Here is a 16,632-nt window from a genome sequence, read left to right as displayed (position 1 = left end):
CAGGACTGAAAGTTCTTCGGAGGGTTTTGTCGCTAAAAATATTTAATAAGTAGAAGTTGCCGTGAACGCACCAACTGATGCGATGTGACATGCATCTGAGGGTTGCCAACCAGGGGCGAGCGGGCAGCTTCGCTGGAGAGAGACCGCTGAAAACCAGCTGTCAGTGCAGGTCAGCAGGAGATGAACGTGCTCAGGAATAGCCAAGGCCATGCAGAGAGACCTCAGCGTCCCACCTCAGCTTCTGCAGCTGCAAGTCACCTTCTGAAGGGGCTCGGGCTGGAACATCACAGTCCCCACTCCTCCTGCCCAGCCTGAGATCAAGAGCTTCGCTGACTCCTGGCACAGAACATGCTCCAGCCAAAGGTGGCCTCCAACACTGCTGGCCAAGCTGCTCCAGCACTCATCCTCAGTGTCAACCAGGCTGGTGGGGAAGCAGGGGAGGGTAGGGAGAGGCTCGTAGCCTGCTGGGACTTCATCCTTAAACTGTAGGCACGTAAAATAAGTCCAAAATCTCATCTCAACCTCTTTTACCGGCAGCACAAACAGGGTGCGTAAAGCCTAGGTGGAACGGGGGAGTGCGATGGACTCAACAGGCACCACCACACACCCCAACACCCACCACACCCCAAGCAACCAGAAACCCTTGCCCAAAGTAATTTCTGGTACTGCCCTCACCCTTCTTTTCCTGTGGCCTCGAGCAGTGGTGGAAGATCTCCGCAGCCCATGGCAGGCTGGCTGCGAGATCTCCCGTGCCTCAGTTTCCCTGCAGGGAGATGCTGCAAGCATCACGCTGTGCTCCAGGCCTTTGTAAGACTGCAAACACCCAACACATCCCCAAGCTCAATGGGGTTTCTAAAGGAGAAGAGAAACTCAATCCACCATGTAGCATGTACAGATATGAGCGACAAGTAACGAAGACACCATTGAGGGCTTCTTTGGTCATAGAATAAACCAAGCCAGAGCAGCATTCTTTGTTGATAAGAAGGGAAAATAAGTAGGATGGGTCTTGCTTCTTCCCCCTCATTTCCAAACCCTGCTGCTGGCTGGCTGCCACCAGTGGGGCAAAACCAGGGAGGTGGCTTGTCATCAGCCTCCCACTCTCAGTCAGATCAGGTCAAAAAAAACAACAAAACCCAAAAAAATCTGGAAAGGAAAACACTCACAGCCTCCACCAGGAGTACATCTGCACTGTCCGCCCTGAGAGTCAACACCTCCCAGGGGCTTCCCATCATCAGCCAGCTCCCCACACCAGCCAAGTGCACCCACTGGAGATGGTGCTCTGTGGGTGCCCCCACGCCAGAGGGGTCTGAGGGTCTGTCTGCAGCACACAAACCATGCGTGACCCAACCTCCAGCCCAAAACACTTCTGCAGAGTCTGTGTACTTACTCCAAGCCCCTGCCAGCCCAGGGCCCAGCAGCCTGTCACGCTGTCAGCTCCGGTCTTGTCTTTGCCATCAATACAAGTTAGAAAAGTCAAGTTCTCTATAACTCTCAAGGGCTTTTTTTCCCACTCTCCAATTTTATTTGATGTATGAGGATCACTTAACAGTGGCATCAGACAAGTTCTTGTCTTCCTGGGAACTCTACAGCCCAATACGTAAGTGCACGTGGGCTTAAACTGAAGGTCACCCCACCTAACCAGGCAGCTGAGGCACCGATTCCCTTCCCAGCACCCCAAACCTCTCTCAAGAAACCTGCAAACCGATACTCAGTCACCCTGAGGCACGGGGAATAGCAAGGAGGAGGATGGAGAGCTCCATCTCCCAGAACGCCACAGAGATATTCCCCAGAGTGACCTACTGATGCAAGGAGGGAGAAGGTCACCTGGATGAGTCCTTCCAGGCCAACATGATGAGATGCTGAGGGCAGCAAAGTCCCATATTGGTAGGGAGAAGTTCTGGATAAAGATATCTTGCTCCCTGGAGAGATGGATATGCAACTTTGGCCTTGGTTCTGCAAGGGTCTTCAGCCCCTGGTCCCCAGAGCTTGCAAGAGACTAACGGAGTCAAGAGGCCAAGCAAAAATATGGTTGAGGAACAGCACCTGCAGAGAGGGCTGGGTATCTGTAGTACTTCCTAGAGCCCCAGAGCAAAAGCTTGAGTGGGAGCTGGTCGGCTGGAGCTGCCACTGCGATCAGATCTCATGCAGACTGCAGCCTGGACGGCTCGCACGTGACAAGCTGGTATTTAAAAAGGCTTCCTTCACAGAGCCCAAAATAAAGAAATTAAATCAGCCGGGAGAAAGAATTAAAGGGGAAAAACATCCCAATAATCGAGCCCTTTTCACAAATGTTTTTCCAGCTGCCAACCCCCAACCCCAGCCAAGCAAAAAGATCGCTCCATTGTTTCGCCTTTAAAACACAGACTGTCTGGGATGGGAAAACAGCTTCATTTATAATAACTGGGAGAAAAGCAACATCAACAGATGGGGGGGAAGGCAGCGGCTGTGGCAGCACGGTCAGGGGAGCCGAGGGGAAAGACGAGGCACAGTCATACTCACGCTGGGCACCAAGGCTTTGGTGCCGCACAGCACCACGTGTAGGTTCCCAGTCCCTACAGACAGAAAGCCGCTCTTGTTAAGAAGCTGTTCAGGACACTGGGTAGTGGAGGAGAGTCTGAAGGATGGCACAGATCCCGGACACGTCAGCCCAGGGAAACCTTGGTGGTGCCGCCGAGAAAGGAGGAGCGCTCAGTGAGTATTTGTGCAGTGGATTTAGGACAAAACCAGACGACACGGGCAGAGGATGTGGGTGAAATGTTTGCTTTTCCATGGGAGGATATAACACACGGCTCACAGGTCCAAATAATGTGCATTTAAAATGTGCTGACAAGCTGTCCGCACGTCAAAGGGTGATCTCTGGCCAGCTGGAGATGCGAGAAAGTCCCAGGAGAGACAGAAGCCTGGACCTGCCAATGCTCAAACGGGTAAATAGTTGACTCGGGCACGCACAAGCGGGTCAGGCAGAGGCTGAGCCAAGGTAAAATAAACGGATGGCTGCAACCAGGCGAGATCACCAGGAAGCAAAGGAGACTGGCATAATTAATGCCAAGCAACACACATTTACAGCTGCCAGATCCCATTGATAAATGTGATCTATTGTTGTGGGGATTGCAGGCTTGATTGATAAATGAACCAGCACTTGTGCCGTTCATTCAGTCTCAGAGGAGTCATAGGAGTTGGGACCATATCCCACTTCTAATCGAGAAATTACAACTCAATCGAAGGCCACTGGCATGTGTTTAAAGGAGCTCTCCTTTGCACCCAGGAATCAGGGCTGCTGGATTTGGCTGGCAGCTGTGCCGTGGGGCAGGACTGTAACCCTGGGAAAGTGGGGCACACCTGTCTGGCATCAGGGAGAGGCATTGGCACAAGCTATTAGGGAAAAAAACGCTTTCGAGGAACACTAAATAACCCCAGTCTATGCTTTAAATAACCCACACTTGGAGCAAGGAGCCAGCAGGCTCTCCTGAGATTCTCCAAAGGCGATTCTAGCCAGCAAGTCACTGCTGCTGCCAGCCTGTCGTCCCAGGGGAAGGATGTTCTCTCACCTGCCACAGATGGCTGCAGCCATTCCCCTGCAACTCCCAAAAGCCACAGCTACACCCAAAGAATCACAAAAACACCAGCTCCTGAGCCCCAGAAAAGCTGGGGGGTGGGAGGGCGGTGAGGACATGCTGCAAGGGCACCTCCTGCTCCAGGTCAGCCCATCTCCCTTCCATCCCTGATGAAAGGAGACTCTGCCATCCTATTTATTTTTTTTAAATTGTTGTTATAAATTGTATTTTTCATCTTCCCTGTCTCTCCGAAGCAGCAGCAGACTGGGACACAAAGCCCAGGATGCTGAAAGCTGGCACTGGTGCACACACACTACTCAGGAAACCTGGGCCACAGGCATCCTCCCTAACTTCAGCGTCACATCAGCGAGTTCAGAGGAAAATACTCTCCCCCTCCATGCCCAGCAGCCTTCAGCCTCAGGGGCCTGATGTCCCCAGCAATAACCTCAGGGGACACTGCAGGAAGGGCGCTGGAGGGCCACCAGCAGCGAGGCTTCCTCCAGCTCTGCCCTAGACTTCCCCACCACCTCTCGCAGTTCTGCTCCCTCCATCAGTCCCTAAACCCAGGCTCCTTCACCACACAAATCCCATCCAGTCCCTTTCTCCTCCCCTATTTTTCAGCATCTCCGAAGCTTTCTCCACCCTCCCTCCCCACCTTCCACCCCTCTCCCTGTCTTCTCCACCTCCCTCTCCATCCGCTGCTCTCCCACACCTCCTTCTTATGACCAGGTGGCCACACCAACCTCCCTCCAATTCAGCTAATTCCCTCACTCCACAGGAATCAGTGTTTCATCCCCACCTCGGAGCCCTCTTTCAGGCCAACTGGCTTTTGCCATCCCCTTCCTCCCCGCTGCCACCGAGACGCGAGGGCAGCAGCGGGGAGACTTCTGCACTCGGCAGGCCTGACCCCCAGCTCTCATTAGCAACGCCCTTCTCAAAGCAGTCGCAGCGTGAAATAAATAAAGTAAATCTCTGTCTCGCTGCTGTCTCGGGTTGCTTAAGGGAGCCAGGCGTCAGGGTGGGATGAAGGATGCTATTTGGAGGAGCTGTCTCCATGGCAACCCCCATTCCCACCACTGAGCGGGCATAGGTCACCTGTTTCCATGAAAGTTTTCCTCCTCCTTCCCCATCCCTCCACACCCCGCCGGGAAGTGCCAGCACAGCCCCAGGGGCGCAGGCGATCCGGGATGCGGGAGAAGCAACAGGGACGCTGCCGGCACGGCTGCAAACAGCCTCCAAAGTCCCCCACAACACATTGGACCAAGCCAGGCCACGGCCCTGGGTGTTGCGCTTCCCTATAGTTTCAGTTATTTGTTTTAATTCGCATTCCACTGCTCCCATTAAAAGCTGCCAGGTGCTCCCGTGGTTCCCTTTTTAGCTCCAACAGCTCCATCTCTCATGCGACAGATGCACTAGCCGGGTCCTTTCCCCAAGTAAGGCAGCATCAGCCCCGCATTGCTGAGTGCTCCCACAGCCAACCTGATGCTCCCACCCGTGCCAGCCCCCTTCCTGCACACCCACGTGTCCGTCACAGGGCTGGGAGAGAGGATGGAGAGAGGATGGAGAGAGGATGGAGAGAGGATGGAGAGAGGATGGAGAGAGGATGGAGAGAGGATGGAGAGAGGATGGAGAGAGGATGGAGAGAGGATGGAGAGAGGATGGAGAGAGGATGGAGAGAGGATGGAGAGAGGATGGAGAGAGGATGGAGAGAGGATGGAGAGAGGATGGAGAGAGGATGGAGAGAGGATGGAGAGAGGATGGAGAGAGGATGGAGAGAGGATGGAGAGAGGATGGAGAGAGGATGGAGAGAGGATGGAGAGAGGATGGAGAGAGGATGGAGAGAGGATGGAGAGAGGATGGAGAGAGGATGGAGAGAGGATGGAGAGAGGATGGAGAGAGGATGGAGAGAGGATGGAGAGAGGATGGAGAGAGGATGGAGAGAGGACTGATTCTGCTCTCCAACACAGCAGGGGCACAAGGGGCAGTGGTCTCACCCACTGCCGGTGTTAACGCAACTGCTGGTACCAGCAAGCAGCTCCCTAAGGCCAGGGCAGAGAAGAAGGTCAGCAAAGAGCCCCCAGCTGAAGTTGTGGGGATGGCACCAGGGCAGCCATCCTGCAGCATAGCGTGGGCTGCAGGGATTCACACAGTTCCCCCACAGGGCTGGGAGTTTTGCCAGAAAAAGCAAGTTTATAAATAGTGCATTTCAACACGAACAAACGAAAGCGGCAGAACTCGACAGCCAGATAAGCCAGGGGCTGCGCGCCAGCCCCTCCCCAGCATCCTCCCCCTCCAGGAAGGATGGTCCTTTCTCTCCACCACCCAGCTGGCCAGGACCATCCCTGCTCTCTAGACAGCCTGGATCTGGAGGGGTCTGTGTCAGAACATCCTAGCCACAGCTGGCCTGGCAGCCACAGCAAGGCAGCAAAGCTGGTTTCAAGAAGACCAGAAGCAGGGGGATGGCCACCTGCTCAGCTCAAGGGTGAGGGCAAACACAGCCCCCAGCAGCCAGCTGCCCAGCCAGAGCCAAGGGCCATGAATTTCAATGTCTTGCTTGAAACCAAGTACTCATAAGCCTACGGGCCAGAAAGTTTCTCATGTCTCCTCTCACCCCTGCAGAAGACAGCTGCCCCACAGGAGAGACTGGCACTTGAAACAGAAGTTTGATGACACGATGCGTTACACCGAAGGGGCACATACCTGCCAGATCCTAACAACGCATAACGCACTCAAGGGTAAAACCAGCTTTTATCTCTGTGTTAAGGAGAAAAGCAGCAAGTCGTCAGCTAAGAACTTGCTTTTCATAAACACAAAACAGCAGAAAACACATCCCTGCGCCTACAGAGCGAACAGGAGGACATCCCTGCTGGGGAACTACCTGCCAGATTGCAAAAGGAGGAGATCTTGATGGTGGTGCCCAAGGGAAGACATCAAGAAATGACATGTCAGAGCAGCCTCATCAGCTGTCAGCAAGAGAAGCTTCTGCCAGTCCACCAAATACGTGCAACGCTCTTCGTGACACACCGGCTTACCTTGATGTAGGTATCAAGGGCTGGGTGGACACGGTTGACTGCTAGATGGATGGACAGCGGTGTGGTGAATGGGAAGGTCGCCATGACCACGTGGCTGGGAGCAGGGAAGGAGAAGATCTTGAAGCCATATTTCTGGAACCGTTTGATCTGCTCTTCCGACGGCTTTGCATCTCCCTCACTCAGGATTCGGCCTATGGCGAAGCGGCACTTCTCCGGAGACACCTGGTTGAAGGGGAGAGACAGACAGCGTCAGAAGAGAGAGGCTGAAGACCAGCCAAAACCTCCCCCTGCTAAGCATAAAGGCAGGAGATCAGCATGAATCATGCTCAGGGTAAATGCAATGGCCCAGCGTGATCTGGCACAGCAGATCAGGCGCCCGCTCCCAGCCAGGATTGATCCAAGCCCAAACTGTCCACACTCCTCTGAGTCTAAGCTCACAGCCTGGTGGGGAAGGTACTGCTGCCCTCCTTGGAGGCAGAGGGACTTGCAGCAGAGAACTAAACACTAGCAGGCTGCTCACCCAAACCAGCCCCAGGTGACAGGCAGTGTAGAAGGCGTATCTCCTGACCCCCCCATCAGAGCCCCGACTGTTGAGACATGCTCCTCACCATCCCCATCTGCAGGACATCCCCGTGACTCTAAGAGAGGCTAAAAAGAGACGCAACCACAGCCAGTCTGGCTTGCCTTCATCCCACCCCCAAGAGGTCACCCTGCAGGAGTGCCTGCCCCCAGTAGGCACCCAGACACCAGTATGAAGCCAAGACAGAAATCCAGAGGCTGCTGTGTCCCCCCTGAGTGAACACACTCACTCCAGTGCAGTTTCAGGGGTGGGGAAACTGAGGCGCACAAGACTTGCATGCATCATCAAGCTGTTTGTAGCAATATCAAATGAAACACATCCCCTTCCATCCTGGATCCCAACAAGATATAAAACACAAAACATGCTCTCTTTCCAGAGTTTAGGATGTCTCCCATTAAGGCAGAAGGCTGCAGGGCTCTCAGGCACCAAGGAAGGGGGCACCATCTGAATATTCATACTTCCATGCCTTCTACTCTCAAGCCGATGTGGCAGTGAGCAACCAGGAGCAGCAGATGCACGAGCCTGGCCACCTGCTGCCAACCATTCCTCTTCTGCTGAGGGCTGGAGAAAAAAAAGTCTCCAGACTCCCACCACACAAGGTGGCAAACCTCACCAGGACCTGCCAGGATGCCCGATAACAGCAGTGAGACAGACGGACACCTCACAGACGCTGGCATCACAAAGCTCACGCAGGAATGACCACAGAGTGCTTGGGTTGGAAAGCACCTTTACCAGTCATCCAGTCCAACCCTCCTGCAAGAGCAGAGATATCTTTAACCAGATCAGGTTGCTCCGAGCCCCATCCAACCTGACCTTGAATGTTTCCAGTGACGGGGCCTCCACTGCCTCCCTGGGCAACCTGTACCAGTGTCTCAGTAAAACGTTTCTTCCTTATATCCAGTCTAAATCTGCCCTTCCTTAGTTTAAAACCATCACTCCTTGTCCTGTCAAAATGATAGGAGGCAGCAAGAAGGTGCAGATGAGGCCAGGGTGTTATCGCTCCCCTCTTCCCACTCCCACACACCCTCTTTGCCCTCCTTTTCCCTTAAACACCCTTTAATGCTGCACGGCAGGACATTCCCAGAGGTGAAACACAAGCAGATGTAAATAGGAGGGAAGAAAACCCTGTGGGAAGCAGCAGCAGCCTCCAGGCTGGGTCTGGGTGCCTGACAGCTCGCTCTTGCCCTCCTGTGCTGCAAGTGGGAGCTGCAGACAAGGCTGTGTGGAGCTTCGCTGCTTTGGGGCAGGGAAGAAGCTGATCCACCCGAGGATGCAAGAGGCAGCAAGCATCCATGGGGAAATGTCCAAAGGAAGTGAAAGGAGAAGGGTAATCTAGATAAAATTCTTTTAAACATGACAGTGAGCAAAGGCAGTTCACCCCCAGCGCCAGAACAACCAGCCAAAGGATCCGAGCTGAGCACCGCTCAGGCCAGGTGCTGTTTGCTTCCTCCTCACTCCTTTTAAGTTACTTTTTTCATAGCGTGCAGCCCCACAGATGTTTTCTCAAGGGCAGCCACAAGGCAGATTAGCCTTTTCCCCTACCTGGAAAAGCCCATCTCAAGAAAAGGAAGGAAATATTCTAGTTAAAACCAGCCTTTCCCTAACAAATACGTCCTGACCAAAGCCTCCGTTCCCTCAAGTGCACCCACAGAGAAGTTTTAGAAGCAATTAGCTAACCTAATCACCTACAGCTTTGCCTACAGGAGCAAAATCCTGCATTCAGAAAGCGTTGTGGCCCCATCCATGCGATGTCGGGCACAGGCTGAGGGCTGAGCACAAACACGATTGCCAGAGAAGGCCTGAGCACGTGCCCACACCTAAATGTGAGCAGAAGCATTCGGCTGGAGCTGAGCACAAACCCTGCCACATCCAGGCCTTGCTGTGGAGTTATTTTTGTTCCTGCTAGAGGTGGGAGAAGGAGGGAGAAGTCCTCTGGGCTGCTAAATATTAAATAAAGAAAAAGGGGGGGAAAAAGTGCAATTTAATATTAATCTTGTCCATTAAAACACTTAAAACATTGCTGGCAGGGGTTCGGCAGCACTCGGGGAGCATCGTAGTGTGAACATCGCAGAGCCAGGAGCCAGCAGGGAGCCCTAGGGATGCCCCGAAATCCAGTGTGACCCCTCAGCAGCCAGCACGCTCCAGGCCATGGGGCACCCCCTGCCCCACTCCCAGCCAGGGGATAACTCATGGGTGCTGCTCTCCAGCAAATGTCGCACCAGCCCCTTCCTGCTGCAGCTCCAGGGGCATCAAACCCCCAGGAGCCGGTGGCCAAGAGCTGGGCTAGAGGGGGCTGTTTGGCCAGAGCCCGCGGGCGCTCAGCCAGGGGCACTGCGGGGCACGGCGGGCAACGAGCACATTCCGCTGCCGGATGACAAAAGGTCTATTTTTGGTGACAAGTCAACATCCGCGGTGCACGGCCAGCTCCAGGCGGACCAGCCTCTGCCAGAGGGTGCTTCACCAAGGTCAGGAGAGCACCAAGAAGAGGCCATCTCTTCTGCCTGGGGGAATGGCAGCCTCTGGGTGACCAATCCCCCTCTGCTGGACCTCCAGGGATGAGAAGCCAGAAGCACACACCAGCTCCTTCTCCTGCACCATCACGGCTCAGCTGGGGACAAGCATGCAAGGACACCCCACAGGACACAGCATGCTCCGTGCCCAAACCAGAACGTCAGGAATAAGTGTTGCAGCTGTTGGTTAAGTGACTTAACCAAAACTGCCCCTTCTTTACCTGCTCTGAGGCAAGGCAGGCTCTGCCCAAGGACACCCACACTCCCAGTACCCTGCCCTGGCGTGCCCATCAGTGAGACACAGATCTCTGCAGGAACTAATTCAGGAGCCACAGGATCAGCCTGGAGAAGGTCCTGCTCGTACCCTGGCTGCTGCAGCCAGGTCCGGTGGCACACTCAGCTGTGTTAGGTGAGAGGAGGCTTTTCATACAATCGTAGAATCACCAGGTTGGAAAAGACCCCCCGGATCATCGAGTCCAACCGTTCCTATCAAACACTAAACCATGTCACTCAGCACCTCGTCCACCCATGCCTTAAACCCCTCCAGGGAAGGTGAATCAACCACCCCCTTGGGCAGCCTGTTCCAGTGCCCAATGACCCTTTCCATGAAAAATTTTTTCCTAATGTCCAGCCTAAACCTCCCCTGGTGGAGCTTGAGGCCATTCCCTCTCGTCCTGTCCCCTGTCCCTTGGGAGAAGAGCCCAGCTCCCTCCTCTCCACAACCTCCTTTCAGGGAGTTGGAGAGAGCAATGAGGTCTCCCCTCAGCCTCCTCTTCTCCAGGCTAAACACCCCCAGCTCCCTCAGCCGTTCCTCATAAGGCCTGTTCTCCAGCCCCCTCACAAGCTTCGTCACAAGCTTCTTTTGCCACCGCACAGAGCTGCAGGCTCTGCAGGTACGTCCTGCACGGCCCCCGCTGTGCCCCAGCCACCACACACCAACGGAGGCAGGAGCTTATGTCACCTGTCCAATGTCATGAGCCCTTCCAGACATGGGCAAGGTCAGCAGGGCTGCTGGCCAAGTCCTTGAGACCAGGTTAGGCTCCCGTCACGAGAACCAACCATGCGACCTCCAGAGCTTGGGACGCCTGCTCACAGAGATGCATTATAGGCTTTGTTGGGCCTCAGGAGCTCCCAGCACCCTCCAGGCTCACTCCACACGCACTGGATCGGTGGCCAGATCACAGGCAAGCAAGTACTGACCCCTCAGCAGGGCAGGGAAAGAAGGCCTCCAGATCCAGTAGCACGCTCCAGTCCAGACCGGGTACCACCAGGCAGAGGTCCCAGTGACCCTCAACCAAGAGCTGCCTCCACTTGCTGAGCCCTGAATGCAGACAAACCTCCCTCAGTCAGCTCCTTGGCCACCAGATGGAATTCAGCCATGCTGGCATAGGTGGTCTTCCCCTGCTGAAAGACCCAACTGCAAAAGGAGAAACACGTGGCTTCCTGGACAGACAGAAGAGACCCACAGACAAGGTCTGCAGCCCCACTACCTGCTCCAGCCACAGGGTGAAGGCAGAGTTGCAACAGATGCAGAAAGAGAAGAAAAGAGACAGGACCAGAAAGAGGAGGCAGCTTCATCCCACATGGACACCTCAACTTTCCAGGGTCATACAGGAGCCGTTCCTTCCCAACCTCGGCTGGTGCTGCCAGGGAAAGCAGTCTCTGTGCCAGTCACAGCAGGAGTCACCACAAATACGCTTATCTGTGGGTCACGCCAGTACAAGCTTTTACTCGCCCATGGTTCCACAAACAGAGAGGCAAGACACAGCACTTATGCAGAAAAGGTCTGCAGGGCAACCACAGACACGTCCACACCATGTTCCCGGAGCAGGGCAGCACCAAGAGTGGATGCTGAGCCCTTCTGAAAGCACTGACTGCCCTCCTTCACCCCAGAGAAAAAGAAGAAGCAGCAGCACCGCGGTTCTCGGCTCCAGAAGAGGACCTCAACACGAGGACCAGGACACAAAATCAGTGGTGGGAGAACTGGCTGCTCTGACATGGGCCCTGGCACACCAGGCACTGCCCGTGGCTCCCATCCCTCACCCGCTCCAAACTCAACACTTCTTGCACGTCTAGTTGAACCCTGCCTCTGTCCGGCTCATTCCAGAAGGAAGCCAAGAAGGGCACTACAGGGTGTCTTCTCTCAGCCTCCCATGACCCAGAAGCGAAACTAGGAGGTAAAGATAAGTTAGCTCATCGTGGCACACAGAGATACAAGGTGGTTAAGCGCACCAGGCTCTGCTGAGCAGTCAGCTCAGTGTTTTCTCGCCTTTGTCATCTTCCTGCCACAGTGCTCCAAGGAGCCACTCAGCACTGCATGTTCATGGACAAAGTTCCCTCTGAGAGGTCCAACCCTTGGAAGCACCATCTTGCATGCAACGAAACAGGGGCTGGAATTTTGCAGCTCATGAGGTTCCTAAAGCAGGGCCAGGCACCCCCAGAGCAGAAGCCCTGGGCTAGAGCTGCCAGCCCCCAGCACACGTGCCCAAGCACACGTGGCTGTTGGCCACCCTGCCATCCTTCCCCTCCATGACATTCCTCCACGGTCACACCAGCTACTGCAGAATTATCAGGGAGCCAGGCTGTCTGCCACAGACAAATGCCCACATGCCATTATCTGGAGACCCCTGTGGCACTGAGCATCAGCAGCCAGGCTCCTTGCACCCCAGCGAGTTACAATGCATTTTTCTTTGCTCCTCGTCCTGGATCGTACCCACCAGAGTACTTAGCTCTGGCTGGAAGCCATCAGGCAGTGCACTTTCTGCTCACCTCAGCTTGAAGAGCATCATGGACTAACTGTTTCATCAGACAGGAGCCCTCAGCATGCGCCACCTGAGGTTTCAGTAGGAGCTCTCAGGGGGTGCAAGAACTACATGAGAGCACTGGAAACAAGAGAAGGAGAATGGATGAGGACACAGCCAGCTGAAGAGACTATCTGCTCTCAACCACAGAGCTGCAAGCCCAGAAGGAGCCGCAGCTACACTTCCTGCAGCCAGGGGATTTGCCAAGGAATGCCTCACCCCGGGGTCAGTGACATTGGCCTCTGCTCCATAACCAGATCCATTATCCTGCTGATAGCTTGATCAGAAGATAGCAAGCTTTGCTCTCCCAGTGACTTCCAGTTAGGGCTATCCAAGAAACCATCTGCTTTCAGGTGCCTTTCCCCACAGAGCATCCTCTGCAGATATGGGAGACCTTGCAAACCCCAGAGCTCATCTACGGAAGACGAGCTGCGAGTGCCTAAAATATAGTTAGGAAGCATTCCGAGCCCCAAAACTCGGGTGCAGACCATGAGAGCACACCTTACCGTGTGAGGGTTGTCGTAGTAGACACCGATGGAGTAGAGCTTTGAAGAGATGCTGCAACCGTCCGTGAAGAGCTGCCCTGATTCGCCATACGGGCCCACCCTGAACTTGTAGGCCAGCGTGATGCTGCCCACAGGCGGGGAGCCGGCACTCACAACCACCTCCGTGAAGAGCCCCGAGTAGACAGCGAAACCAAAGACAGTCAGCAGCAGCAACGCAACCAGCACCACGATCAGCCCCAGGAGCACCCAGTCGGACAGGATGGATGCGTGGTGCTCCATGTTTTCTGATGCACTAGTGGCAAGAGGAGAGAAGGAAAAGGAGTAAAGTGTGCACTCAGACAAGCAGTCAGTCTTTAAAGCTATTTATTTGCAGTAAAACACACCCACTTCCAACTCCTCTTATGCGGGAAGCTTAAATACAACGGGGCCCTCACAGAATATTAGTCCCATGTTGCATCAGCCTGTTCCAATTGGCCACCAGGTATGATTATGCTGCTTCAGAGCCTCTTGGGAATTAGCTAGTTATGGGGGAGGGAACAAGAGGCATTGTCCCCATCTCCCCAGAACGAGCCACACCATTCACACCCAGCCTTGCACCCAGGAGACACCAAAAACTACCCCGGGAGCCCGTATCACACAATAGATACGCAGCACCGGGTTATGGGTTGGGGGACTGTAATCAAATAATTTCTCATTTGTAGATACCACACCCAACATCGTCACCAGAGCAGCCCCTTTGTCAGAAAGTCTAGAAGCCCAGACTTTTAAAGACCCAAACGAGGACCACGCTGGTTCAGAACTGAGACCTGCATCCACACCTGAGCAGAGAGAGAGGCTCAGAGGAAGCTGAAAAAGCATCCCCAACACGCTCAGGTGCAATGAATTACCGCTACTCCTTTGATACGGCTTTTTTTTTGAGCTCAGAGAGGTTTTATAACCCCAGCCAAGGCTTCCTGGTTTGTTTGCTGTCCTTTCTGACACAGCAGCCTCGTGAACACCTCCTGCTTGTTTTCACCCACCAAGGGCAACCTCTCTGGGGAGCTGCAACCCAACCCAGGGCAGGGGAGTTGTTTGTGCTTTGTTCTCCCTTGAAACGCAGCTCTGGGGACAAGGACTGGCTGCCACACTCCCCTGGGACGTTCACAGGAGCTAAGTTTGAAAGCAAAGGTTGAAGTAAACAATTCACCTTCACCTCTGGGTTATAAACACCCTCTGCCTAAAAAAAGTCATCCACGGCAGCTGCCGCTTGTGCAGTTTCACAGCGAGAGAAAAGCCACATCCTGGTAGGAACTGCAGCAGCTCCGCTCGACTCCGGCACAGAGGGGTGCAGCGAAGCCAAACTCGACAGCGCCAGGCTGGGCATCATCTCACGCCACAGCTCTACTCACCTGAGAAACCAGCTCAGTCCAGGAACTGTTCACGACATCTGATCCGCAGGGGCGCAGGATCCGTGGCGCTACAGCAGGAAAAAATAAACAGCGTTGCTTCCTTCTAAACTCACAAGGCCAAAAGCGGAGCCCCCAAAAGGCTCTCCAGGAGGGGTGTCTCCAGGAGAACCTTCTCCCACAGGACCCCAAAGGCCGCAATTCCTCCCCAGGACACTTTGGCTGAACACACGGGCACCCAGAAACAGGGGAGCTGGGAAGCAGGAGGACATGGTCAGTAGAAGCAGCCGCTTCTGCTGGCATTTCCCACCCCAGGCCACCCGGACACGGCCCACCGGGACCCCCGACACGCACCCACAGCTGCTCGGGGCTGACCTGGGAGCGCTGCACCCCCATAACCGGCCTTGGCCTGAGCTGTCGTCCCCGTTCCAGCAGCACCGGCCTCACCCCCATGGCCAGCACACGTTTGTACCGGGCGAGTCACGGTTTGGCAACGCCAAACCTGCAGCCCCGAGGAAACGGGGCAGGTTCTGGCTGGTTCTCCCAGTGCCGGGGCACGGTCAGTGCCGCCTGCCACATGGCGGGCACCGGGCACTGGGTGGCCACCCAGCACCAGGCACCGGCACTGGTACCAGCTCTAGGGAGGCACCAGCACGGGCTGCGGGCACCGGGAGCTGGGTGGCCACCCAGCACCAGGCACCGGCACTGGTACCAGCACTGGGAACCGGCTGCGGGCACCGGGAACTGGGTGGCCACCAGGCACCAGGCACCGGTACCAGCACTGGGCACTGGCTGTGGGCACCGGGAGCTGGGTGGCCACCCAGCACCAGGCACCGGCACCAGCTGTGGGCACCGGGAACTGGGTGGCCACCCAGCACCAGGCACTGGCGCTGGTACCAGCACTGGGCAGCAGCTGCGGGCATTGGAAACCAGGCGTCGGCTGCAGGCACTGGTACCAGCTGTGGGCACCGGGAACCGGGTGGCCACCCAGCACCAGGCACCAGTACCAGCACTAGGGAGGCACCGGTACCGGCTGCGGGCACCGGGAACCGGGTGGCCACCCAGCACCAGGCACTGGGCACCAGCTGCGGGCACCGGTACCAGCTGCAGGCACCGGGAACCGGGCACCGACACTGATTGCGGGCACCAGGAACTGGGTGGCCACCCAGCACCGGGCACTGGCACTGGTACCAGCACTGGGCACCGGGTACCGGGCACTGGCACTGGTACCAGCACTGGGCACTGGCTGCAGGCACCGGTACCAGCTGCAGGGACCGGGAACCGGGCACCGACACTGGCTGCAGGCACCGGGAACCGGGCAGCCACCCAGCACCGGGCACCGGTACCGGCTGCAGGCACCGGGAACCGGGCACCAACACTGACTGCGGGCACTGGGAACCGGGCGGCCACCCAGCACCGAGCACCGGCACTGGTACCAGCACTGGGCACCGGTACCGGCTGCAGGCAGCGGGAACCGGGCACCGGTACCAGCACTAGGCAGGCACCGGCTGTGGGCACCGGCTCCGGTAAGGGCTGTGGGAGGGCACCGGCTCCCGGTACCGGCCTGGCCCCCCGAGCCAGGAAGGGCTCCCCCCCCCAACCCGGTGCCGCCCGGTTCCCAGCGAGCCGCGCGCGGAGAACCCGCCCCACCCCGGGTACCGGCCGTACCGGGGACACCGGCACCTCCCCGCTCTGCTCACCCGGGGCTCGCCTCGATCGGCTGGGCCGGAGCGATACCGGCCCCTGGCCCCGCCCCGCCGGTCCCGCTCCGCCCCGGCCGGCGGCTGCGCGGGAGCGCGCAGCCGCCGGCCGGGGCGGAGCGGGACCGGCGGGGCGGGGCCTTGTTGTGTGTGGGGGCGCGGCCATGTTGGGGGGGGCGCGGCCATGTTGGGGGGGGGGCGCGGCCATGTTGTGTGGGCGCGGCCATGTTGTGTGTGGGCGCGGTTATGGGCGGTCCCAGCGGACGAGGCTCTAAAATGGCGGGCGTGGTCTCTGTGGGTGGGCGGTTCAGCCTGGAGAAGGGGAGGCTTGAGGGAGAGATTTAAAGCGGCTTGCAGTGCTGAAAGAGGCTCCGGACGAGGGGGAATGGCTTTAGATTGGAAGAGGGAAGATGTAGATGGGACACGAGGGAGAAATTCTTCGCCATGAGGGTGGGGAGGCGCTGGCCCAGGTTGCCCATAGAATCATAGAATAACCAGGTTGGAAGAGACCCACCGGATCATCAAGTCCAACCATTCCCATCAATCACTAACCCATGTCCCTCA

At 56.4% G+C, this 16,632-nt stretch overlaps 1 protein-coding gene across 2 annotated transcripts in view; it reads right to left on the bottom strand.

The window, feature by feature from the left end:
• Positions 1–16,115, bottom strand: part of TEX264 (testis expressed 264, ER-phagy receptor) — a 41,660-nt gene extending 25,545 nt beyond the window's left edge. For both annotated transcript variants that reach the window (XR_011338176.1, XM_069865565.1), the window contains exons 1-4: positions 16,069–16,115; positions 14,372–14,439; positions 12,984–13,275; positions 6,587–6,808 (exon numbers count right to left, since the gene is read on the bottom strand). Coding sequence is in view for 1 of the 2 variants with exons in the window: in XM_069865565.1 (XP_069721666.1) it covers positions 6,587–6,808; positions 12,984–13,262 (501 nt within the window). In the remaining variant the exon portion in view is untranslated. The remainder of the gene's footprint in view (positions 1–6,586; positions 6,809–12,983; positions 13,276–14,371; positions 14,440–16,068) is intronic.
• Between the last annotated feature and the right edge of the window lie 517 nt (positions 16,116–16,632).

The sequence above is a fragment of the Phaenicophaeus curvirostris genome, chromosome 11, assembly GCF_032191515.1.
Source record: "Phaenicophaeus curvirostris isolate KB17595 chromosome 11, BPBGC_Pcur_1.0, whole genome shotgun sequence".
Classification (NCBI taxonomy): Eukaryota; Metazoa; Chordata; class Aves; order Cuculiformes; family Cuculidae; genus Phaenicophaeus; species Phaenicophaeus curvirostris.
Note: the sequence above shows the minus strand (reverse complement) of the source record. Positions and strands in the feature narration are given on the sequence as shown.